Raw genomic sequence first — 27,162 nt, 5'->3', positions numbered from 1 at the left:
TGGAATCTCTCTTACCTGTAAAAGCATTTATGAAAAGTTAAGCAGTTTTCACCTTAAGTTCAACAAATAGCATCCACAGAAAAGCATACACGCATGTTACACACATTGCAGGATCAGGGTTTTTACACAGATGCATTCTATGGAAAGCAATTGTAAGAAGTTTTGCAAACCAATCTTTCATTTTATGACAATTTCAGAAGCTTCACAGGGCTATCTTTGTATGATCATTTCAGATCAAGGCATCTGTAGACTAAACAAAAGGTGTAAGTAGAAAGCACTGGCATTAAGAGCATTTAACTGGATAAAATGAAAGCAATTAATACTTTACCTCGAACAATAAGTTGAGCAAAATTTGACACTCCAGAACCTCTCTCTGATTGAGTTACACAGCGGTATAAATCCTGGTCAGTTTTTGTCACCTCTTGCAACTTAAAGGTAGCAGCAAATCTTCTGTGATTGATATTTTTAGTCTGAGCAACTGGAATATCTTCCCCATTTCTTCTCTGAAAATGAGAGTAACCAAGGCAGAGTTATCTCATAAGAATACAAAAGACATTTATCATGTTCATCATACAAAGAGTACATAAAAAAATCCCAAATGCATTCAGCCCATGCTGCACTTCCATGGTAGAAGAGCTCAGTGCTGAGGTCCCATCAAGAGACAAGCAGTACTCAAAAGCATTTCAGAATCAAGTTTGGAGGTGAAAAGCACCATCAGGTTTTCGCACTGCCACAAAACATGACCATGACATACTCAACTGCCACTGCTTCATAGCTGGAACCATCCTAGGAGAGCCCAGCAGTAGCAGTTGTACTCCTAAGAAAACTCATTCAACTTCAAATAAAATTATAACAGATGCACTGGGTGTATTGTAAGAAATATTTAAACAAACCTGGCACTGAGAGATTTCACAGGTTTTCAACAGCTCTTTTTCAGCAACCAGCCAATGTTTCCTTTTTAATGCTACCTTTTATCTGTTCAAATTCAATACCTTCTAAAATTGTACCTTTGTTATACTAAGCACCACCTATCTACCTAAAGCTAGTTGAAATAAAAAGGGGAGGGAAGGAAGCTGCTAAAAGAGGAATAATGTATATCTCATTTAAAGGAAGGAGCTTGAAGAGTTCTGAAAAAATCATAGCTACCACAAATCACTGAAAAATTTAATCTGTCTGGAGCTGTGGGGCAGGGTGAGAGGTCAGTAAGGTAGAAACAGTTTGAGCTCTTTTGTGATCCTTTTTCCTTATTAACATTCACATTAAATGCTCAATTTTGATTTTAATCATAAAACAGACCCTCCACCAAAAGTTAGCATTAGAAAAAAACCCCAGAAACATGCACCAAGCGAACAAACGACGTCACGGCTCTCTCCCATGGATCAACCACATGGTATTCCTCAACGAGGATACAGTTTCTGAGCACTCAGCTTTGCTCAGTCCCCAGAAAGACATCATCATTTTCTTGTAACTGCATCGCCTGCTGTGCTTGATACGTAGCAAAACGTGACCTCCATGGACATTTTTAGCTCTAATCAACCCCTGGAATGAGAAACTTCATTGAGGTCTTAAACTCCGAGCTTTCTGTCTAACACAAGAAGTGCTACTGCTGAGCCACAGAATTTAATAACCTGAAAGCCTGTAGCAAAATACAAAGGGGAGAAAAAGGAGATGAGTTAATGCTGCATGTGTATATTAGCCAGCCTCCTATCACAGGCTGTACTTCATAATACTCAAACACTTCATTTTACGTCTACCCTTCGTGATCTTAGCATGGGTTAGTCACTCTCTAAACAGTTTTGCAGTAGATTAGCTGGGGGTTCAGCACTGCTTCAAACTCACTGAAACAAGTATTCATTTTAACTATTAATATGTTTAAACAGATGAATTTTAGCTTCTGCTATCTTTTTTGCAGCAGTCGAAGCACCCATTCCATGCTTCACTGCAAGCCTTGGGTGAAAATGTTCATTTATACCAACCCGGCAGATTCAGTCACTGGTATTCCACTACAAAGACCACGCCATCACCTTTATCAACAGCAGGTTTATTGGTATGACTCTTCCTCATTTCATGAGGACACCACCCAGGTTTTCACCCCCCAGCCACCCTCTTTGCCATTACTCTAGAAACGGCAGGGAGTCGCTACCCAGGGGTAAGCTCAGCCTGCAGGGCCGGGCCAGAAAGTACAGTGAGATGCAAAGAATGAAACCAGATCTCCAAAAGAAGATGGCGCATGAGACACTTCCAAAAGGCACTCTCACTGCTTCTCCCTAAAACAGTCACCATCCCGTAACCACCAAAAGCCTGCTTATCACATGGATGCTATCTGACAGGGCTTTCACAGGGCAAAAGCAACAGAGGTTGGGCACTTGGAAACCTAGATCCACTGCAGTGCAGCCGAGTCGCCCTGCGGCAGGCAGTGGCTCCCTCCTCAGCTCTGCAAATATCTGCCTCCGATTAAGAAGAATTAAGGAAGTTTGCTGATGCTTGCAAAGACTCCTATGAATGAAAGGCCTTATTGAACTTCAGGGATCAATGAAATTATTAAATTCCAATATCACACAAATAAGGGGTGATGTTAAAGGCTTTATTTTGGTGCTGCTTAAGCAACAATAAAATTATTTTGTGGGAGGTGCACCTCCCCCTCCGGTTAGCTGGCTTCTCCTGATAGCAAAAGCTAAATCCAAAAGCAGGATTTTCAAGCTGCTTCCCCCCCCCAGTTTTGACCAAAGGCTTGAACTCTCTGGAATGATAACTTAATATAAAACTTGGATCTAGTGCCTTGAAGTAACCAAAATAAACAAACCTCATGGTACTTTCTTCCTCTTGTGCTTGTCTGTGCCCTCCCACAGCACGGGCTCTCATCGCCACACCACAGCAAAGGGAAGTCAAGCTTCCCCACTAAACGCAAACTTGCCATATAATTCTTAAAATGACCAGGCAGCATATAATAAACAGAAGGTGTATTTTTAAAAATTATACGATAACAGACTTGACAAGTAACCCATGTAATGTAGTCATTCTTGCTCTGCTATGAAGGGAAAAATAAATATTAGCGAGTTTTCTAAAATGAAGGACTCCCTTTAATATGTCCAGTGCTTTAAATTTGAATGCCAAGCTCTCAGTCTGCAGCAGAGAATCACATCCAAGCTTGCTGTGTAAAATAATTTACCCTCGGAAGCTCAGAACTTGCTTACTTAAGCTCGCCTGCACGCTTCATGTTGAGAAACAAAGTGAATTGGGCTCCCGCTTAAAATGAAATATTAATGCACTTTCAGAGCAATTAATCAAAATGAAATTTAACAAGCTTTACGGTTCTACTCCAACAACAAAAACTAGGATTTTCTTTTCTATTTACATCAGTGATTTCCTACCACTATCTTACAAGGCTTAGAGTAGTTGCTCAAATTTCTCTGTATTAGGATTTGTTTCTTGGGAATCCAACTGCACAATTACATCTTTGAAGTCCACCTGCATGTACAGCTTATCATTAAAATATTTTTCAGTCATTAAAATGATAAAAAGTTCAAACAGAAGAGAATTCTCACTTAAAAATGAATGTTAAAGAAAATACCCTGCATTCATTTCAGTGTGTATCCCTTACACCAGTAAGCCATTAGCCAGTCAGAGTTCAGATGCACTGCCATGATCTCTTAATTAAATTCTTCTTTTTAATGTCAGGGCATTACTACTGATTTTAAAGAAGAGGTAAGAAAGGCAGCAGTGCTCTCTGCTTATTAGAGGGTTCCTGGTACATACTGTTTCAATTTATGTCCTGCTCACACTGAACAGAGCTTGAAAATGCTGCTCAATTAGGTTTTAAAAATTCAATTTAAAATTAATGTGGAGTTATACTAATAGGTAATGGCTGTACCCTGTGCGATCCTTGGTTCCTCCAGTCCCTTGCTGTCTGATTTGATAACCCTGAATTGCTCATTTAGGAGAGGTCACCACCAGGCAGTTCTCCTCCTTTTGTGAAAATAACTCTGGGCTTCACAAAGAACTACGCTCTATAAACACTTGATTAAAAGAAATATAAGCATGTGGAAAAACCTCCTTAATTCTGGCATTTCAGGCATTTAAAATTATGACCTTAAATAAGTCTCTATGACTTCAAGGTTATTTTTAATTTGACAGGAACATGATTTTATTAATTTTTTTTTCAGGCAATGAAATGAGATCATCTCTATTTTAAACAAAGTCAACAGTAGTGTCTACGCAGCTTAAAAAACAATCATAGGCAAATTAACAATTAGCCTTAAATTTCCCTTTTCTGTCTCATGAAAGAAATCAAGCATTTAATAAACATGAAATGAAATTTTAGTGGATCTTCCAGAACCTGAATGGAACGAGAAGCATCTAAACCCCAACATCTTATTTAATTGGTAGAATTTAGGTGCATTTCTAATTTTCTAATACAAATTTAAAACTTATCTGCATTTCTCTCTCAACTTTTCAGTGTGTGGTGGTTTTTTGTTTAAACAGCAATAAGATACCATAAATTTCTGTGGTGACATTCCCTCTAAATTTTCTTTTTTTTTTTTTTTCATATCAGTGATTTTTATCAGCCTGGACAGCTCAACCTTACACATCCTCATCCCTTTTTTAGTGTAAACACCTTAAAATAGGTCCACTCCACTGCTAATAATTACAGTCAACTCTGGTTGCTTTCTCAGACTCTCGGCTGGATGCCGGGATGCCTCCAGAGATTAGAAGATGTCAACACTTCGGCTGCAGTGACACACACGTTACTCAGGCAGCAGCGCCCACTTCAGTGGGCCCCCCACTCATCCCCTCCTCGCCTTCACTCCCATGCTCATGCAGAAAACTGACCCAGAATAAAAAAAACGTTCCTGGAAAACGTACTCTCTCCCCATATATTATCATCACCAACCGGATTAGCTCATGATCGGATTCACTGCGTGGCCACAGGGAGCGGAGGAGAGGGTAGGATCCATGCGGGGAGCAGGGCGCAAGCCGAGAGTTTGTCTAAGCAACTCGGATCCCGAAGGTGCAATCAAAGCTTCACTGGATAGCAGAAGGGCTGGAAGGATGCCCCCAGCAGCCCAAGGAATTACCCCTCGCTGCCCCAAGGAAAAGGCAATTTGTAAATAACGTGCTCCAAAATGTTCCTGGTTTTACTCATTGCGTAAAGGGAGAAATGTCATTTTTTGCAAGAGGGAAAAGGGTCGAATGTGGATAGTTTGAATGCCAGCAATAACGCGCAATCTCTGCCAAAAGATGTTTTCAAAAAATAAAACAACGTGAGGGGAATAAACAACACAAATAACTACACTTTTAAAATTTTACTTACATATAGCTGTCTGGCACTTTTCAGCACACACAGCATATGCTTTTACATCATTTAGGACACAATTTCCAAACGGAGAAAAAGCTATCTTTTAAAAAAAATTCTTTATTATTATTTTCATTTTATTCTTTTACACAAATGTCTCTATATTCTTGGGACTTTAAAACTTATTAAACATACTAGAAACATAATAAAGCATGATATCTATTTATCATAAGAAATGATAAATAAAATTTTAATTTTTCCCCACTCACAAAAGAGCAAATGACTGAATACATGGGATTTTCTTTTCAGTCGATTTGATATACAAATACATGATTTAAGCCTAAGACATCATTTTTTTCAAGCTGAACATGAATTGGAACTATAGCTTAAATAATAAGCCTAGATAGCCCTATCTTCTTCTTAGTATACAAGAAGGTGAAGTAGCAATTTCTTTTGTTTGATCGATTTTTAAAAGAAAGCATGTAGTTAAACTTTTTTTAGTAGGAAATTAATACAACTTGCTTTAACTTGCTGGTCTCCCTACATGCACGGCAAACCAGACTAAGATTCTACTTTCCAATGAACTACGCATTCATTTATTAGCAGGAAAAGCAACACAGCTTTTCCCATGCAAACATATACTGAAGATCTTGAATAAATGTGACAAGCCAAGTTTTATCCTGTGTGCTGCACTGCAGTACAGAAAAATCCATGATTACTTTAAATGTCTTGGTTACATGCACTGCTGTTACTCAAATTTGTCCACTTTGAAGTAGCTCAATTTCTCTCGTGTTGCATTGAACCTCCTACTGAAGAAAGCAAGGGTTCTCATGAAATAATCTAACTGAGAACCATCTGGCCCTTCAGAGGTGGCAATCCTAATTTATTTTATTATAATAAAATCCACCAGAGGCAAAATAGCAAAAGTCATATTACAGCGTCCCTGGCCGTTCCACTACACAAATAAAAACGACACTTGTTTTCTCTGGACATTTTAAAGCCTCTTATTTTGAACCTAATCTAACACATGCCACAAAAAAAATCTATATTTAAAAAAAAAATAAAGAAGCTTTTCAGAAAACTATAGTTCTTGAATGCAGTGTTGTTAATTTAAAAAAAAAAACCAACCAAAAACATAATTCACAGAAATACGAATTCTGGGCACAGTGATTAAAGATTTGTATCACCTTGAGCAGTGTGTGCTGAACTACAGTATTCATCCTGCAGCTCGAAACAAAAAAATCTGATTAGTTAGGAGAAGACAATGAAGGAAAAAAGTTGCAAAAAAGCCCACTACTGAAGACCAACACCACACGAGACAGTTCCTCAAACACTTCTCAGCAGACGATTTTACCCTTTTCTAGAAGCAGCCAAGTATACCAGCTGCTCTTATTCTTCTGTCATTCATTAAGTCCTGCAGCTATTTGAGGAAACTAGGGCCTGGGGTATTACGCTACCTACCGCATGTCACACCGCTGAGGAGCAGACAACCTCAACGCAGGCGTTAACAGACAAGACTCACAGGACTCAACGGTCACGGAATTTATAACAATACATGTTTTTATAAACATCATCTTAATTTCAGGTGTCTCATTTATATCGGTTTAAGCCACTGGCTGGCTGAAGAAACACTACCAGGACTACACAGAGTGACCAAACTGCCACCACAGCTGGCCTAGCTGTAAACTGCAGCGCAGCAGCAGGAGAAGGCGGCGCCCGGTGTAACAGGCGGTCAGTGAGCTGCCCCCGGCACCACCGCAGGTGCAGGCAGCGGCAGGGCCTCCCCAGCGCCTGATGGCCCAGCCGCCGCAGGAACGGCAGCGTCCCCAGGGAAGACCTCCAGGGACGACAACCCCAAAAGGCTGCCGTGTAAACTAAATGACTGGCAGCTACGCAGGCTGGAGGACTTAGTTAACTGGGGCAGAATTAAATTAAAACCAGGAGGATTACAGTATTTCGTGTTGCTGAAACCTAAGATGACCGGGCATCTAGGGAGAACTCCCATATTTATCCAAGAAGCTGATAAATTGAGGAGGGAGAATGGTTCATTCAGGGTTAAATGACATAGATAGCATCAAAGGTGAATACAGAGTTAAAAGACAGGAAAAAAAAAAACCTTTGTGAAACAAACAAGTTAGAAGGAGAATCTCAAATATCAAGTTATGAATACTGTATTTTTCATTGGTGAATATTCTTTATAACCGTGTCAGAGTCAGCAGTGTGTGATACAGAACAAACTACAAGTCAAGTCATTTATAAGGAGCTTGATATATCACTTCAAGGCAGCTTTTCACACATCTTTGAAAAAATGTTTGGAAAACCAGAACGTCTATCACAGAACATAAATATGATGAGGTGAAAGTGCAGGTAAAATAGACAAGTCAGTGCAGAAGAGGAGCCCTGTCCTCTATGCTTCCCTATTCTGTTTCTCACTTTCAAAAACATCTTTTCTGTCAGTAAAAGCAACCAATGATGAGACAAATGAGGGACGTGAAGTTTCCATGCAAGCCTCAAGTGCAACAGAAAAAGAACTTATATGCTGCTTGGCCATTGTCAGTAATCAAGATAAAGGTAAGATGATGTAGATTTGAGTGGCATTTTACCAGCTGAGGAAAGAAGGTTTGGTATAAACAGCCCAATTTGCTGTATAAAGTAGTACTTGTTTTGGGCAGATGACGCTGATGATCCAAAAAGTCTGCTGTTTCCCCGGAGGCTCCTCAGAAGTTCACCCACCTCTCCTGCCACCCAGGGAGAAGAGTGAACCCAGAGCGATTGGTCCTCTCTCCTCCCGCAGCCTCCACACAACATCATGGCTTCGACTCCTCCTTAGGGCAAGCAGGCCTGACTGACCTATTTCTGTTCAACACCAAAAAACATCAAAGTTGACAGTTGGCTAAAACCAAAAAGGGGACCAAAAATCTCCGTCACAGTTCCACAGCTGAAACCCTGCGGGTGCTAACAAAGCACCTTCTCTGAACTTTCTTTAGGCCCCACAAAAGAGAAAGCAAAATAACAAAGCTTCTCTAACATTCAGAGTGTACTCAGCTCCCCTTAATTTTCAGGGGTCATAAAATTTGTGCAAACCAACAAAAACCATTCTTCAAATGTAATGAAAATGGTGAATAGGCAGGTGCACTGTAACAGCAAATGTTTTATCATCAAACTAAAGAAACGGTATCTTAACCAGTTAATTAACTGTATCAAAATGCAATGGGATCTCAAAAGGCAAAGTTACATTAGAAAACTATGAAAAATTCAAAGTAGAAAAAACATGCAAACTACGTAAAACAAAGTTAAATTTGATGTGACTCTCCTATTATAGATACGTTTTTTTCTGAGACCACGAGCAAGCCTCCCAACACTTCACTGCAGCTAAATGGTTTACGCCAAAGGCCCACGGCCCATACTCAAACCCTCCTGCTGAATACTGATCCATGCCTTCACCTTCTGGGTAGAGTGGGAAGAAAGGAATTGTGTGGCACAACTTCTTTCCTCTGAGAGGAAATACTATCCTTCCAAAAAGCAACACAAAACAGTCAATGTTGTGTCCCTCAACCTCCTGCCAGAAGCACAGGTTCTCATATACACTCTCCAGTCTAAATTCATGAAATACTATATTGGTCCTGCACAATGATCTGCCCAAATGCATCATCACAGGATACCATCTGTATGTGCCCAGTCCAAAGACTTCTTAAAGAGCACTCATACACAGTATCTAGAAGAAAAACGAATGCTAAAAATCAAATCATGTTCTGTGGCAACCAGCGCCAAAACCCAAGATGCTGGTAAACAGGGGATTAAGGGTTATGGCAGTTTCGTCAAGAAAGGGAGCGGAATATGGCCAGTGGTATGAGCCCGAACAGACAACCGTGCAGATGCTCGTTCATCCTCCAGTAACAGTTGGTACCGCTGGGAGGTCAGCCCGACTCCATTGTTTTTACAGCAATTTGCATTTTATTTTCCATAATGCTGTTTAATTTCACTTTTTCAATTATTACTCTCAGGCAATTGCTTTAATTATCTGTTATTCCACAAGGAACGACATTTTCCTCTGGCGGAGAGAGGGGCTGCATCAGACCGCATTAACGCTGACGAGCCTCTCCACAGGCGAGAGCGGGGCTGCCTTGCCAGCCCTGGCAGCCCAAGTGGAGCGGCGGTTAGCCAGCACCCACAGCTATTGCTGACAGATTGGCCCGCTCGCCACCGCTCTGACGGCAATCTGCACAGGATTACCAGGCGCGTATTAAACTTTTAAATGCGTGCGGTACCCCCTTTGAATTTCAGATTTGCCAAAGCAAATGGTATCACCGCAGACCGTGGCAAAACACATCCGACTGCAAAGCCAGAACAAGCCGCTTTCCCTAATCCAATGCTATGTTAATGCAAAGCTCAGCAATGATGGATGGACTCATTAGTGCCACAGTTATCGCCATCTGAACCAGGTGCCAAGACATATGGTTTAACAGATGTTCTAGCAAAAAGCTCTATTCTCCACACTGTGCGAGTGTCCAGTTAAACCGGACATCGATAAGACACTGAAAATCGTATTGGGCTTCTGGGAGCCACAATTGTTCCCAGCTCAGGAAGCCGTTAAACACAGCCCGATTATGCAAAAAACCCTATTGCTCTGATATCCCAATTAGAGCCACAGAACAAATGCTGGACAATACGTACACCGCTTTCTGGAGTCTTTGTGTACCCAAACGTTATTTATTCTATTCAGTCAACTCTATCTCTCCACTGTCTTAGTAAAGAAACGAAGCTTAAAACCGTGGAAGCTTTCTCCACACAGAAATCTCCAAATCAAACGGGCAAACAGACCATCCCCACCCCACTCCTGCATTTTCATGTTTAGAACGCCCTGTGTGCGCTATTCTTTCGAACATTTAATACTTCACACGTATCCATCCTGAGCACAGGATTAACATGCAGAAATGACTTGTTTGCAAGGTTATTTACTGACGTAACTCCACTGGAATGCATGTCATTTCACAGAGAAAAAAATAGAATAAAAAGGGGGTCCTATTTATACTAATTCAGCAGATCAATGTGCACAAAGCAGCAAGGTGCATCAAATGTTAATAAACGAAAGAATCCTCATTCTTGAAGTGTCTTTTCAAAGAAAGACAATTCATAGGCTTTAGAAAAAAGAAAATCAGCAGACGTGGGCAACAACTGATCAGTTATGATGTCTATACATGCTATATTCAGTCTTTTAAGATTACACACACACTTATGTTCACCTCCTACAGGAAAGAATTTTTCAGCAAGAACTTCTGCTAACTCCTGAAGCTTATAAGATAGAGCATACCAAAGCATAACAGGTGGAAAAGCTAGGTTACCACCTTGGGTTTGGGCACTCTTATCACACAACCCAACTGCTTCAGTGTATATAGTGGCACCAAACTATAGCTGTTGGGGTGTGACATATTACAGTGGAAATTTTAAGAGGAGGAGGAAAATCCTGAGAGAAAAAAACCCACAGCATTACATTCAGAAGGGGATGACAGGCAAAAAAGATAATACACACCAAGACTGAACGTATTTCAGCAACAACATCAATGCTCACTTTAAACAAAAACTAAGGACTTTGAAACTCTTTCAGAATTTGCTAATAATTGCAGGTCATAAAGAGAATCCTTCAGCTCACAACCGTAATAGATTCGATAGTAGATTAGGTTGAAAAGGTGAAGAACAAAAAAATTTGAGAGCTGCATTTCTGTCCCGCTCCCACACCTACCATACACACTGTCACAAAAGGTGTGTTTCAGATCATCTTGTTCAACCAGTTAAATCTCTTTATCTGTGCAAATATTTGCTCCGTATTAATGCAGCTGCAACTTTTAAAGACTTCTGTTATCTTTACTGCTTATCTGTCAATGCCAGAGCTCTGACTGTCCCAGACCTTGGTCCAGTGGGGCTGCAAAATGCAGGGGTGGGAGGGAAGGGGTATGAAAGGGGACAAGAGACCAGATATAATCTAAAACAAACAAACAAGAGCCGAATCTGCAGCTATGAAAGTCAGGAGAAGTTCAATTCAATGTTAATTCCTATTTGTCTGAAATGCTTACAGACGTAGATTTATAGAAAATGGAGTTGATGAAAAGACTGTCATTACAGCAGTAAACACACAGGAAACAGTGTATTGAAATGCTGTGCCTATTTTTATCCATTTTTATTTTCAGAGACACAAAGGTATGTGCACTTAATTATATATACACTGAGAAAAACATAAGCATGGAAATGTGCATGCACATAGATCATCTACTATATGATCACGGCTTTTTCCCAATAACTGAAAAAAAAAATTAAAGTTTATGTAGGACACTACAACGAGACACACTACCGAGATCCACTTTTACTTCAGTCGTTATAATCTTTCCCTCTTCCCTGCTTCTAACCAAACATCCCCATCTTTTTCCACCTGCTGGCACTATTTATATAGGCAATTCAGACATGAATTAAGGTAAAAAATTAAAAAAAAAAATTAAGAAAGAACAAAGCCAAAATGAACTGTCCTCCCCATCCCCAACAACAACAAAAGTCCAATTTGGGCCAAAATCTTTTTCAGCCAGATAACTTTCCTGAACTGACTTACTGGCAAGCTGCAAAAGCTCCAGTGTCAGTGCAGAGAGGGACGAGGAGGGCAAAGCTGAGACTGCGGCAGCTCAGGTCGAGCCTGGCTGAAGCAGCTGCGGGACTGCATGACTCTGAACACGGAGCAAGGTGGCTGCTATTTTTTTTTTTCCTCCTGCTGCTGAATTTACTGCAGCCCTTCTCCGAAACAGAGGGCTGGGAGAGCCAGAGAGCACTGGTAGAGTCTGTTACGAAATCTGTGCCTGCACATCTCTATTACTTCAATGCAAGCAAATGAGATCTTAGATCATTTCAGATACAAAAAGCCCTAGTGTCCCAGATTGCACCTCAGATCTTTCCTTATCAAAGAATGTGCTTTAATAGCAAATTGTTTGCTGCTTTTTCTTTTTTTTTTTCCCCAAGGAAATATCTTTTCTCTTTCAATAAGGACATAACCAAAAGCTATTTTCTCTAACACAGTGTACTTGGAAAGTGTCTTCTTCCCCCTCCTCTTCCATTTTTCATTTTTGCACTTTTTTTTTTTGTTTTTCCAATGGCCTTTCTTGTTATGAGAAAAATACATTCCTGGAATGTTTCAGCTCAGGGCTCTCAAAAACAATTACTTAGGCATTTGATTTGATCTGCCAGTTCTTCCTTTCTGGGTATTTGGGCTTCCTGAATCTCCGGTTTGGTCAAAGGTTAAAGTGAACCTTTTCCAAGTCACACTCCGGAGCCTCACGAGGCCCATACATATCCACCCCGGGTGTTAAGGAAAAGAAGTAAGTTCACTATTAGCTGCGCACAACAGCAGTAACTTGCTGTGTTATCTAAGGAAGAGAATTCAGAGAGGTAGAGTTGCTGATTCATGCATCTGTTGGGCAAGTAGCATGGAGGGATGGAACGATGAGGGAGGAAGAAAAAAAAGGGTCACCTTTAAATTGGTGAAAATTTGGCACTGTTTAAGGGAAAACGAGAAGTGGAACAGAAGTTCAAGTATATAATTTTAGTAGCAAGGTATCTTCAACAATATCAAGGCACTTCATAAGCACAAGCAATCAGAGTTATAACCTCAAAGGTACCTTATCTTTCGCACTGTGAAAAATTACCACATCTGTCATCCACATACAAAAAACCCCCAAACAAACCACCCATGAAGTACATGGAGGGACAAAACATATGTTTTCTGAGTTGTTCTGCCTGCTAACTGGGCTTCTCAGGGGAGTGAAAGTTAGAAAGGATAATCTGTCAGAGTTATCTGACTCCAAGGAGTGAGCGACAGGGAAGATTTCCAGCTGGCTGTCTCCATCGGGCCTTTCTGACCCATGATCAGCTCAAGGTGGTGCTTCACGGTTTGTTGGTATGCTCCTATTGCTGTAGTCCTGCCTTTGATATAGCAAAACCCAGCTCAATTTCATTTTGTGTGCTTTGTGCGCTCTATTTGGCAAGTCTCTGAAATCAAACTCCTCTTCCTCAATGCATTTTATGTTTGCTCAATTTAAACAAGTTACTACTCAGAGACATGGAGTACAAATTACTCCTATTGCTGTGATACCTTTTCACTAAATGCAATGCAGTTACTGCTAGATTTGTGTTCCTTTTTTAATGTTGTGGCATATTTGTCCAGTAATACATTTTGCATATTGGATTTTTTCTGATCTCATTCTATCTATTAAAAAAAAAAATCTCTTTAAAATTTTAAGTTTATCACATGCCTATATGCAGCTGTTACTCAAGGTTTGTCAGCTCCACACTCTATTAAAAGAAAAAATCAAACAGATTGAAGTAACTGATTATGGTTCATTTCAAAGCACAACGCTTGCCAAAAAATAGATATTTTAAAGTTCTGATTATAGTTCATTTCAAAGTACAATGTTTCCAGAAAGTATATACTTTACAGTTCTGAAAATATACAGAAATACACATTTTAAAAAAATAAAGGTTTAAAGTGCATATTTAGAAACCTTTCTAAAGGAGTGTTGGTGCTTAAAGTTTATGTATAAACTAAAGTATACACATAAAGGTACACATACAACTAAAGTGATTTTTTTAATCCTTATTAAGTGGCAAAATTTTATTTTTTAAGGAGCAACTGTGAAACTTCGCCATCCTGCTACTTAATCAGTGGTCTTAACTGTAAGTAACCCCATCCCCACACCACAAAGCAAAGCAGCTGTTTTGGGGTGATGGTAGTGTTCATTTCTTCCTTTTTCTTGTTTTTTAGTGAGAAGGGTTATTTTCTGGTTTTAGTCTTCTCTTAGATTCTAACATACATACTACTCATAATTACACACAGATAAAAGTTGACGTCCCTTCTATTATGGAGACAGAGAAAAAGGACATGCAACAGTCCTTTTATGTTGTCCCATTAAATATACCGCTAAGTAAAACTGATATGCACACAGAGGTACAGCCACATCCCTCCAGCCACCTGCTTGGACAAAGAATTAGTTGTAATTTATATGATAAAATAATCCTCAAAATTTATGACAGCTGTGTTACATCTGTGTTTTACTAGATCCCAAATGACAACTATGTGCATTTAATAATCATAAATTTTGATACAGAGGAGCTCATCTACAAGGAGAGAAGGCCCTCAGTGCCTTAAAGACCAACCTTCCTCCACTGTCCACACCAGTTTTATTTTTTAATCTAAGCTTTTTAACATTACAAAATTGATTACAAGTTTCTCCATTTAACAGAGAAAAAATTGTATTTAAACTAAATACTTTACATGCAGAAGAAAAAAAGGCTTAGGAATTTGAATATTTCATCTCCAGAAAGCAGCTTGTCCTCTAGCCAAATAGACTTGCATGAGTTAGCCTTACCTGGAGCCATAACTTGTTATTCACTGCATCTCTCCCCGTAGCAATGCACTGAAATGTAGCATTCTGACCTGCGTTGACCTCTACATCCCCCAGCCTCAAGAAATGTGGAGATTTATCTGCAGAGGGAGAAAACAAAAATTACACAAATAATGCTTATTGCTAAAAAAGGTGCCAGCAACATTATTGTCTCCCTGAAGATGCATATTATAACAAACTTTGGCTAAAAAACAGAAACAGAAGAGAGAAGATGATTTGTTTCATCTCTGTTCAAGAAGATAGAGTGCTTTCAGTCCTTTCCCTTCTCCCCTGGTAATTCTACTAACTTTATGTTATACATGAGTTATAACAAAGTCTTTTAAAAATCAAAGCCAAGGGAAGGAGATTCAATGCCAAAATGTCAGGAGCACTTTACAAAAATTATCCCGAAGACTTTCGATTGCATGAAACCCATCATACTGAGAAAAACCCAATTAGCAGGATACCGTTCAGGCAAATACAGAGATACTATTCAGATTATTTGCAATGTAACTCAGAGCTCTGTTGTTTTACTAAAAGAAATCATTTGTGCCATTGAATATAGTATTCCAGGAGCTGACAAATCTATTTCCCGCACTGACAAAGCCCCCAGGAAAGCTCAGTGGCACAACCACCTGAAGGATTTATTAGACGTAAGAAAGCCGACAGACACATTTAAGGAATGGGTACATTACACAGCTCTCGCCTATCCCTTTCTCAAGAACTACTAACGAAAACAGTAGCTGAACTGTTACTTCTTTGTGCTTACTTAAAAAAAAAACCCACCACACAGGAAAAACCAGCAAATTGGAACAAACAGGGTTTAAACATCAGTAACAAAAAAGAGCTTATCTGAATACTGTATCATGCTGATAATCTGCCATCACGGCTGTGCCCAAGTGCCTTTTGTTTTGGCACTTAAAAAAACATAAAGGAAAAAAAAAACAGAAATAAAAAAATGAAAGCCAGATACTGAATCTGAGCAGAGCTTTGCCAAGTACAGACATCAGATAGCTGGACTGGCTGAAATATAAAGAGGTTACTCACTCAAATATCCTGTAAGCTTGGTAGCCCCTGAGAGCTATGGCCTTAACAGGTTTGAGGTAGAAGAAAACAAAATGTGAGGTTGTCATTCCAACTTTACTATTTGGCACCATTTTGTAAATTTGGGGGAGGGGGTTGTTATATCTTGATCATTTCAGAAAGCAATTAAATTATCAGCCATGAGGTACATTACAATGAAATCACATTTTAGAAAGGGGATGTCTAGGGGAAGAGCTGAAGAGTTGAACAGAATCAAATTACCAAAAAATGTGATAACAAGTGACAGAAATGCACAGTAATAATTTCTTCCTCACAACTTTTTATTTGTAGAATATTCTCATTATCGCAAATTGTATTTGCATGTGTGTAATTCCTCCCCAGGATTAAGCAGGGAAAGGCAAACATAAAAGCCTGAAGTCTGTCCACAAAAACAAAACAACAAAACCCAATCCTTCAGTAGTTCAACAGCCAGAAGCCTTTTTTTTTTTTTTTCAAATCTGTTGTGTCCGTTTGAAAAAAAAAGAAAAGAATAAGGGCATGAAATCTGATAAACATCCTACATGCATCTGCCAATTCAGTTTTCTTTAATCAGTGAGTATACACATTAATATTAAAACCCATTTTGATTATGCACACCAACTATGGTATGACTAAAAAGACACTGAAGAATTTCTGCTTTTGTATTCCTGTATACTTTACTTCTGGCAGACAAAGATTTTACCCAGGTAAATCACTATTACAAAACTACATTTTCCCCTGGAAGCTGCAACAAAAATACTATTGAAAGAACAAAGAACATCAGTGATCAAGTGACGAAAACTCAGCAGTCTACAGCAATATCAAATATGTCCTGAAAAGACAGAGAAAAATGCAGCTCTTAATCATTACTTACCACAAGGGTAACTCAGAACCTGGATGTCATCAATGGCAATGTAGCCATTTCTCCCATCTGAGACTTCAGCTTCAAATATTACCTGTCAAAATGGAAGAAAAAATGTTTACAACACTCATTTCTACAGAATTCCCACAGTGGCAAGCGCGTAGATATAAGACACATTGCCTTTTTCATTTAGTTGAAGTCCCTACAAGGTTTGACGACTAAATGGAATATTTATTACTTAATGTATTGCAGTTCCATACCCATTCATATACATGACTTGCTTTGGATTTGCTGCTTATGGCACACCAGAAAAGCAGGTTTATTACCTCAATTAACAACATATTGCTTTCACTCCGCTAAATGTATAAACATGATTCAATTCTGAAAAACACCATTACTTTCAGACAGGTTCAACATCACAGCACACAACTGATCAACCAATTTTAACAAAATTTATATTCTTGTCGAGGGTCACAGTATAGCCCACAGTCTCCTGTAACCTTCTGCAGCATAATTGCACAGGAAAACATGCAGCAGCACAGAAATAGTGCAGCACTCCCCAGTGGCAATGAAAAGAACAGCTGTAGCATGAGATTTATGTAGTAGTCGTTAACTTCATTCATTCTTGCAAGGCAATGGGGAAATTGCTGTGCATGAAGGAAAAGAAGAGATTGTCTTCACATCCAACTTCTTGTCCCACCCAAAACAGGCAGTAGCAACAAAGAATTGCTCTTGGAGTGCTCCAGAGCACAGAGCTGGTGTTTTGCTACATCCGTAGCTGACCAGAACAAATTTATTGTCAAGATTCATGCTTCCATGTATGGACGAAAAAAGAGAAAAAAGTAGAATATGGTGAAAGTAAAAGGAAAATAATTAGAAGGAAAAAAAATAAAGGATGAAGCATGAGTGTCTAAACTAAAAGGAAGATATGAAAGAGGAAAGCACACCAGTAAAGACTGAGTCAAGTGATATGATATAAACTTGCAGTCGTGATTGCCCAAAATAAGTACCTGTTGGGGTCTCCTATGCAAGACAGGCTTAGAGCAAGTCATCTGCTCTATACATAATCTTTTCAAGTAGTTAGCATCTCTTATTCTTGGATACAACGTAAAGGAGCAGCAAAGGCAATGGATTAACAACCCGACGTACCCGGTAGGTGAGCGTGAGAATACTGTCCCCATCAAGCACCTTTCTCTTAGGTGAGAAGACCTTCTCTAAGGTCTTCTTACTGGGGATCCGCATGGCACCTTGCTAGGAAGTAATGACCTTCACTCTTCAGCCTCAAGGGAGTCCTGGGAGCAAGCAGCTTCCATCTACCTCCAGAGCTCCTTTTGGACCTCTCATTCACAAAAACTTCCCTCTTCGGCAAGATACCTGGCATTTATGCAACTTGGCTCTGAACGCTGCATCAGGAACACTTCTGTGTGCTTATGCTCCACTCACTACATTTCCTCACCCTTATATCCCACCCAGACATGAAGTGCAATTTATCTTCCCACCAAAGGAGGCAGGGACCCCAGGTGGCCTGTTTATACTCAGAATTAATTCCACAACCTCAAAGCGGGAAAAATAAGGAAAACTTCCAAGGAAAGGTGGATATGGGCATGTTCATGATGTGGTCCATAGGGTCGCCCAACTTGTGCTTTTACTGCAGAAAGAGGAAGCCTGTGGGGCACGTATACTTTGACAGCACCAGGCTACAATCCCTCTTCCAACTTCTCCAGAAGTTCTTGCTGGGTTTCTGGCTGCACTTCTCTCCACTTCCCTTTTTTTTTTTTTTTTTTAAATAACTTTATTTGCACCCCAATGCAATTAAGTTGCAGAAACCACTTTATTCTCTGCCTCCTCCTCCTGCCTTGGCCAACAACAGCTTGATGGAAAGGAATTTAGTGTCTGGGGGTCCTACTTTCAACTCCCTTGTCCAATGACCCTTCTGACGAGAGCACTGTTAGACAGTGCCCACGATCTCCTCAGGCATCTTCAGAGAGCTGGCACTTGTTCCCAGTAAGGAACATCAACATGAATATCTTCAATTCTTTAACAATTTGGATTAATCCTCTTTTTTTTTTTTCCTTTTTTTAAATGGTTGTATGGTGTGGAAGACAAACAACTCAATAAGAAATAAAGATTATATTTAAAGCCCTTCTGACAGACCAATTTCTTTACCACACAATACAGTTCTATCACATACACAAACTCTGAAAGCACTTTGTTTCTCAAAGTGCAGTTAAGAAATTTGAGCATCAGTGTTAAGAGCTGGACTAAATTTACACCTCACTCTGAACTGGGTTGTTATTAATTAATTTGGAAGTAACTTAGATCCAGTTCCCAGGGAAGCTTGGCCTCATGTAAGTGTGTCCTTCCCCTGTATGTTCATACCTTCCCACACTGGGGGCAGAGGGGAGAAAGTTACCTTTCTTGGGACAGAGCTGGGAATGAATTTACTTGTTTTTTTTCTACTTCTTCCAGATTAATTTAATTAATCCCCACCCTCCAAGCACAGGAAGTTATCAAAAAAAGAAAAGTTCACAGGAAAGAGTAAGATTAAGATACGGAGATCCATAAGAAGAAAAAAAAACAACACAGCAAAACAAAAACCATGAAGCAATACAGAAATGCAAGAAGCCTATAAAAATGTTACAGGGAGTAATGTTTATGAGGTAAGTAAAGGAAAAATAAAATTATTAAAAAGACAGATATTAGAGAGCTGAGATTTCATATATACAGTGCTGAATTATTTTTTATTTACATTCATAATTCGTATAAATACAGCTATGAAACATTCATAACTATAGACACTATATAGCAAAAGGTGCAGCTCAGTTGAAAAATTCTTATCAGGCTTTAATTTGTTAACATCTGTTCACATTTAAAATGGGAAATGGAAACAGGGAATTGCATATATAGGTGAAAACAGCAATTTAAAATGCTGACAAGTCAGACCAGAACCTGAGGTAGTTCTTTTCCTCACATACGCACACACTGCTTGAGAAAAACCAGACTGTTGAACTATTCCTTTTATCAGAGAAGGTTTATCCCAATAAGACACCAGTGCTTTGGGAGTGAATCCTGCACTTACTCTGCACTGCTGTTCAGTTTACAGTCCTAGAAAGAATGGCTTAAACACTTTCATTTTAGCTGAAAAATAATGCAGATTATCACTCTAGCCAGAAAACATTAGTTGCCTGTGCAACTATAAATGTCGTTCCACTTATTACAATTTAATTGCATGCTCATCTAGTGCACTTCTGAGAGATGCTCGCTTCCTTTAATGCAGAAGAGAGACTGTTTTCGGGGGATGAATCGGGCTTGCACAGAGCAGGGCCGTGGAGACAGCTATCCTGTCTCGTTTGTACCAGTCTCATCGCAATGAATGAGAACGGGAAACGCTGAATAGCTCAGGTAATTCAAATGCTACTCAAGGGAATTAGATTTGATCCTTGAATTTTCTACACAGTTCCAAGGTGATACTCAAATAGTTAGTTACTTCTCCAAATAAAATGGCATGTCCTTGTTTATGAAGTGCCTGCATTCAGATGCAAATGAAGATACAGTGTCAGAACTCCCTGAACTGGACATGCTCCTATGTATTTACCCATCCCTAATGCATGTCTTGTCCATCTATTGGTCCATTTTCCCCCTAAAACCACGCAAGCTTTTAGTGAACACTATCATTTGGGAAAATCCATACGTCTACTACTGACAGCATTAAGAGCCTTTTCCATTTGTCTGTTTTGTACCTGGCTTCCTTTAATGACCCAAATCAGTGAAAAATTGATCCCAATCATCCTGCTATATTATTCACAACTTTGTAGACCGCTATTATATGTCCCCAAGTAATTTTGTCTCAAATTTGAACAGTCCCAGATCATTCAATCAATCTCATATAGAAACCATGCCCTTTTCTTTGATTATCCTTCTCATCCTTCTCTAAAGCTCTTTAAGAGCAGAGCTGGCACACAGTAATCAAGATGTGGGTGAGTCATAATTCATACAACAGCATAATATCATTATCTAATTTATACTGAACTTCCTTAACCATTCTTAACACTTCATTTACTTTTTTTGACCATCATTGGGCTCTAAGCTGACATTTTTATGAACCCCACGATCTTGCTGCCGAGTGCCAATGGCAAGCTTCGAGTCCATCGTTCTGTGTGTGAAATTAGGATTTTATGCAGTGTGCATTATTTTATATCTCGTTATCCACACTAAAATGTGCCTGCCATTTTATTGCCCAGTCACTCACAGTTGGTGATATTGTGATGGTCCTTCTACAAGTCCTCACAATCACATATTATTCTTGCTATTCCAAAGTAGCTTTCACCTACAAACTTTTGTCTTCGCACTGTTCTCTGGCCCCCACTCTGTTCCCTTATAAACATGTTGAAAGGCACAAATCTCTATAGGATGCCTTGGTGACTACTTCTGGGCATGACTGACAATTTATTCCTTCCTTCTCTTTTTCCTCTTAAACAATTATCTATCTATGGAAGTATCTTTCTTCTCACAGAATGGCAGCTTAGCTTCACTACAAGCTTTTGTAGAGGGACATGGTCAAAAGCCTTTTGGAAACCTAACTAGCCTGTATCAAACAGATCACCCTTATCTATATGCTTGCTGACCGCTCTAAAGGGCTCCAAGGTTGAAAATTAAGCGTATGACATGCAACATACAGCAAAAAAAAGAGAAAAAAAAATTCTAGTTGTTTTGTGTCAGGCACAGCAAAATAGCACATACTTTGTTTTCGCATCCCAGCTCTAAAATGCAAACGATGACCATCACTCTTCACTTAATATTATTCCAGAAATAAATGTTTTTGAACGACTTAAATACTCAACAGTATTTGAATGCAATGGAAAAAGTAGTAATTATTACAGCAGAGACCCCTAAAGGGATTCAGTTGCTGAAGTTTAATGCTTAAGAAATACTCAAACCTTCACATTCCTACACAACCCTAACATTGCATCCTGTAATCACTATAAAGACTAAGCCTGCACTTGCAGGAATATACAAAACATACATCTTAAGGACTGGCCCCACCAAATTTTTAACTCGTCAGGATCCAAAAATCTAGGTATCCTCATTATTAGCTCATTTGAGGCACTGATCAAAATAAGCATTCCCAAAGCATGTCTAGTCAATTAAGTACAAAATGCAGTCAGGAAAGAGGGAGAACAACTCTGTAGCCCAAAGCCTACCCTTAGAACATAATTCTCCCTAGGTTTTGTAAAAGCCTTTTTCTTGTAAACTATACACCACCACCACCACCAAGCAGGGTATTTTCAGTACAGATTGAGACCTTCCTTGTCCTTCCTCCATTTGACTAGTTCTGACTACTCGTGGTACTGAAGAAGGCGAGAATCTCCCACAGTTGACAGCAGTCCTGTCAGACCATCATATATATGAAGTAAACATCCATATATCAATTAGATAAAAGTGAGTATTAAAAGGTTTAGTTACAACAGAAATGTAGTATTTCACTGACTATTTTTTCCTGCTAGGCTCTAACACACATCATTAGAGAGAGCTGAAAAGGAATTTGAGATGGAAATGGGGGGGGTGGGGGGGGTGGGGGGGAGAAACAGTTAGATCTTGTAATTTCCACAAAGCATTCAACTTGCAACACATTTTTGTTCAGCTATAGGACAGCTTCTACTAGCTCAATTATCTGAAATCAAACTTGTAAATAGATCAATTCCAATGCTTGGTGGAAAGGTGCATTAGAAAGCTGTAAGCAAACAGAAGGAATCATGTCTGTGATAAATTGCAGTACAAAGAAAAAAAAACCTTCAACTAGAGTTCAGAATTACTGGAAATTTTGTGCTCTTTCCTCACTGTTCCAGTACACACAATCCTGATGGTGTGCATATTGACTTGTTTTTGTTTTGGCACCTCCCACATCAATTTCTATTCAACTTGTGAATAAAACAAATGAAGAATAAACTACTTAGAACCCAAAGAAGCAGGAGTTATACTAATTAACGTCACCAGATACGAGTTATATTAACCTCACCAGATATAAAGCCTTAACGTCTTTCATAAGAATATAAAAAGAAAACATTTTAAATTATTTTTTTCTACTTCATACACATCTCCTTCATTGATTCATTTTAATTTTTGTAAAAGCATAGTAGAGTGACTCCAGATACTTGAACCTAGTACTTATACTAGAATTGGTTAAGACTAAACAGCACATAGGAGCAAGTTTGTTTTGTAGTAAAATAACTTTCTGCAGATGAAGAGCCACAAACAGCAAGACCAGCTATACATAAGATAAAATACTAATGAATCCTATTTGCTGACAAGCTTCTAGTTCTATCCAATGTTTTTGCAGTGTTAAAGGCATTTTTAAATACTAAAGCAAAGGTTTTAATTACCAAGAAACTAAAAATTAATATAAACATGAAAATAGTATCATGTTACAAAAGAAATACTTAACGGAAGCTAGCTGAAAGAAAGGGACAGCTAAGCAAATTTTTACCTAACATAAAAATTTTGTTGACATAATAAAAAGCATTTCCCTTGTGAAAAGTATAGATAATTTTACTGAACTAATTTAGAAATCATGAAAAACTAATTACTTCCATATGAATGCTCCTCAAAGTCATGCTGTGAGGCAGCCTTTGCTGCTGACAGGGCCCATGAGAATTTCCAGCACAGCAAATCAAACACTTGGGTGAAAACTTTGGGATCTCAATTCTGCCAAGTCAGCTAACACCCTATTACTTTTTTCCTCAATAACACACCTCCTGAGATTGAAAACCAAAGGAGTTAAGGCTATCTTCTTGCTTGTATCCTTACTAGCAGAGCTGGTCAGCTCACAGATTCTTCGACCATCTCAGAGTCACCCACAGGGAACCTTGACATACACACCTCCCCTCATCCTCAAATTCGTATTTAAGTTCCACTCAACATGGGAAAGCCTATACTCCGGAGATTCATCTCAGTTCACGCTCTCTGGTGAGGAACCACCCAGAAAACATGCCTACCAAGGGTCCCAAAGGGTAATCCTTCAGAGAATTTATTAGTTGTAAATAAGCTAGCTCCACTACTCAATCCCAGAAAAAAAAAGAAAAAAGAAAAAAAAAAAAGGGGGGGGGGGGGGGGGGGGGGGAAGGGGGGAACCCAAACCCTAAAATTGTCTCTTTACATGTAAGCAAGAACTGTAGGTGAGCTTTAGGTGAGCTAGACAATTTAAACATAAGGAGAAATAGTAACAATATTTTACCTCCACAAACAACGTACTTGTTGCAGGAAAACACATAATTAAGATGAAGCATAATAAACCTTTGAAAGGGCCTGTATGACACAGTTATCTGATGCAGGGGAAGCTAGAGACTAGACTCAGTGACCCTGGAGACCCCTATGTTAGTTAGGAACACCAGGAAAAACCTCACATCCTTCCACTTATCTGTGCTTATTTCTCTGAAGTTGCTTATGCCAAATGCTTCTAGGCTCATGCCTAGAAAATGTCTGGATGAAGCACCACACACAGAAGAGTTACAGCTGCTCTGGCTTTGGAGCAGTAGTGGTTCATCATCTGGGAATACTTACAGTCTTACAAAAACCCACCCTGCTCTTGACTGACTCAAGAAGTTGAAGAAAAAGCATCCTTACATAGTCTGTAAACACAAGATCTTCAATAAACCAAAACATTTGTTTAAGGGTAAAAGTTCTTAAATGATTGAGATTTAGAAATAATAACACTGCATGCAAAGGCATGACTTTTAACCATGGGAAACAAAAACTTTGATAGCTGATACAGTAGCAGTAAGAGACATGTTAAGAATCAATATGAAATACTTAATACTTCACTTATTTTTGTGATAGACCAAAACTTTAAGAAAATACTTTCCAGTAGGACAGAAGCAGTCCTTCTGAACATGGGTAGCCACTAGAAAATGCAGCAGTACAAGTCTGGCATGATACCACTGTACTTTTCTAAACCTAGAGCAGAGGTCAGTCCTTTCTGACTTTCAGTGACCCTTGGGAATTCCCTACCATGTGGGGAATTTTTTTTTTTTTTTTAAATATGCTCCATCTCAAATTATATATATTCCCATCCAAATTACTGATACATTTGAACACACTCAGTAATCATAACCATTATCCCTTGAAGTAATATCTGCATTAATACTATACAGATAAATAAAATTCTCAGTTTCCCAACCACAGGATCTTTTCCATATTCAATTCAAAAAAACAAAAGACAACTTCATAGAATTAGTCTATGAAGAACTGCAAAAAACAAGCCAAGCAGACAGACTAAAACCAGCAGACAGAATTCATAGGTTCACGTTGCATCCTACATATTGCTTTCTAGAACAACTTTTTCCAGTCAATATCAGAGAAAAATATCTAAAATTGCTTATTTTCAGAACAGCAGCCAAAACAATTTGAAGCAGCTATGCAGAGAGTCAAATCCATATCCATGCATTTGCTAGCTTCACAAAAAGATGCCGTTCAAAACCACTTTTTAATTCCAACAATCACCAATCAAGGTGCTGACAGGTACCTTGCCTCCTTTCCTCTCCCTTTTCTTTTCTGCTCCTCCATAATAAAACTCAGTTGAGCTATAACTGAAGCTATCACCCTCTGCCACTTCCTCCAAAAGGGTTCATACTCAGCCTGCTTGAAGAACAGCCCCTCCCAGAAAGGAATTAAAGTGTAAAAATAAACAGTGAAAAGATACAATTTTGAACGAAAAGTCATTCTTGTGAGGGGTTCATTCACAGCAGAATGCAGATGAGTATGAGCCTTTTTCAGAGAATAAAAACAGTACCTGGCATATTTCAGAGACGTATCTTGCAAAAATACTTTAAAAAATTATTTTAAAAAAGCCCTGAACATGGGTTCTTGCTAATATGAGAACAGAGAACAGTTGCAAGCAGAATTCCGTGGCCAAAGACATCCAATTGTCCTAAATTACACAGTTGCTAGTGTCAGGAAGCAAGCAAAAACCAAAAAAAGGTAAAACTGCACAGTATCTCCTAAATCTGTGTCACCATGAACAGAGTGTGGAATAACATCAACACATCTTAACTCAGGAAAGTTAGGACAAAATATGTTCTAATACAAGTGGAGGGCAGTTTAATAGATACAGTTTAACAGATACTTAATAAATACAGATCAAATACTGCCAAGGAAAAAATCTAATAAAAAAGAAAAAGCAACTCAAAGCAATGGACAGGTTATATCAAACAGTACTGTACAGATATTCATTGCATCAGCACTTGCCTACAATAATACTGAAACTAGCACTGTTTGTGTAGGAAATTACTCTGACGTGTTCTCTCCACAACGTACTTCAAGATGCATTTGCAATAGTTCTGTCTGCAAATTCTGTATATCATGTTATTTTATCCTCTCTATTTTTGCATTAATCACAACATGTTGGTGCTGGACAAACACAGAAGATGACAGCCATCTGTACAAACAGCTTATGTCTAAAGACACAGGAGGTATGACGTCAAAACATTTCCTTGCTCTCAGTCTTGCACAACACCCACTAAGCTGAACTGAATCTGGCAGAGTTCAATCTGGCAAGGGAAGTCAAGGGCAACAAGAAGGACTTCTGTAAGTATATGAGTAGCAAAAGGAAAACTAAGGAAAATGTTGACCTGCTGCTGAATGGGACAAGGGCCCTGGTGACACAGGACATGGAGGAGACTGAGGTACTGGTTGTGTTCGTCACCTTAGTCTTTGCTAGTCAGATCAACCTTCTGAAATCCAAGGACCCAGAGACCAAGAAGAAAGTCTACAGCAAGGAAGACGTGCCTGAGGACCAGCATATACTGGGGACCACCCAGCTGGAAAGCAGCTTGGCAGAAAAGGACCTGGGGGTCCTGGTGGACACCACATTGAACATGAGCCAGCAATGTGCCCTGGGGGCAAAAAAAAGGCTAATGGTATCCTGGGCTGCATGAGGCAAAGTATTGCCAGCAGGTCGAGGGAGGTGATCGTTCCCCTCTATTCAGCACTGGTGAGGCCATACCTGGAGTGCTAGGTCCAGTTCTGGACTCCTCAGTACAAGAGAGACATGGACATACTGGAGAGAGTCCAGTGAAGGGACATCTAAAGATGATGAAGGGACTGGAGCATCTCTCCTATGAGGAAAGGCTGAGAGAGCTGGGACTGGTCAGCCTGGAGAAGAGAAGGCTCAGGGGGGATCTCACCACTGTGTATAAATATCTGAAGGGAGGGTGCAAAGAGGACGGAGCCAGGCTCTTCTCAGTGGTGCCCAGTGACAGGACCAGAGACAACGGGCACAAACTGAAATGCGGGAGGGTTGTCTGAACATCAAGAAATGATTTTTCACTGTGAGGGTGAATGAGCACTGGCACAGACTGCCCGGGGAGGTTGTGAAGTCTTCATCCTTGGAGATATTCAGAAGCCATCTGGACTCAGTCCTGGGCAACTGGACCTAGGTGGCCCTGCTTGAGCTGGGGGTTGGACCAGATGACCCCCAGAGGTGCCTTTCAACCTTGACCATTCTGTGATTTTGTGAAACTGTTGACCCTCCAAAA

General features: G+C 39.5%; 1 protein-coding gene across 3 annotated transcripts in view; it reads right to left on the bottom strand.

The window, feature by feature from the left end:
• Positions 1–27,162, bottom strand: part of PTPRK (protein tyrosine phosphatase receptor type K) — a 416,967-nt gene that overhangs the window by 207,275 nt on the left and 182,530 nt on the right. For all 3 annotated transcript variants that reach the window (XM_050893028.1, XM_050893026.1, XM_050893027.1), the window contains exons 4-6: positions 16,646–16,727; positions 14,695–14,810; positions 329–503 (exon numbers count right to left, since the gene is read on the bottom strand). In XM_050893028.1, coding sequence (XP_050748985.1) covers positions 329–503; positions 14,695–14,810; positions 16,646–16,727 — 373 coding nt within the window. The remainder of the gene's footprint in view (positions 1–328; positions 504–14,694; positions 14,811–16,645; positions 16,728–27,162) is intronic.

Source organism: Gymnogyps californianus, chromosome 3 (assembly GCF_018139145.2).
Source record: "Gymnogyps californianus isolate 813 chromosome 3, ASM1813914v2, whole genome shotgun sequence".
NCBI classification, from domain to species: Eukaryota; Metazoa; Chordata; class Aves; order Accipitriformes; family Cathartidae; genus Gymnogyps; species Gymnogyps californianus.
This window is presented reverse-complemented; position numbering and strand designations above follow the sequence as displayed.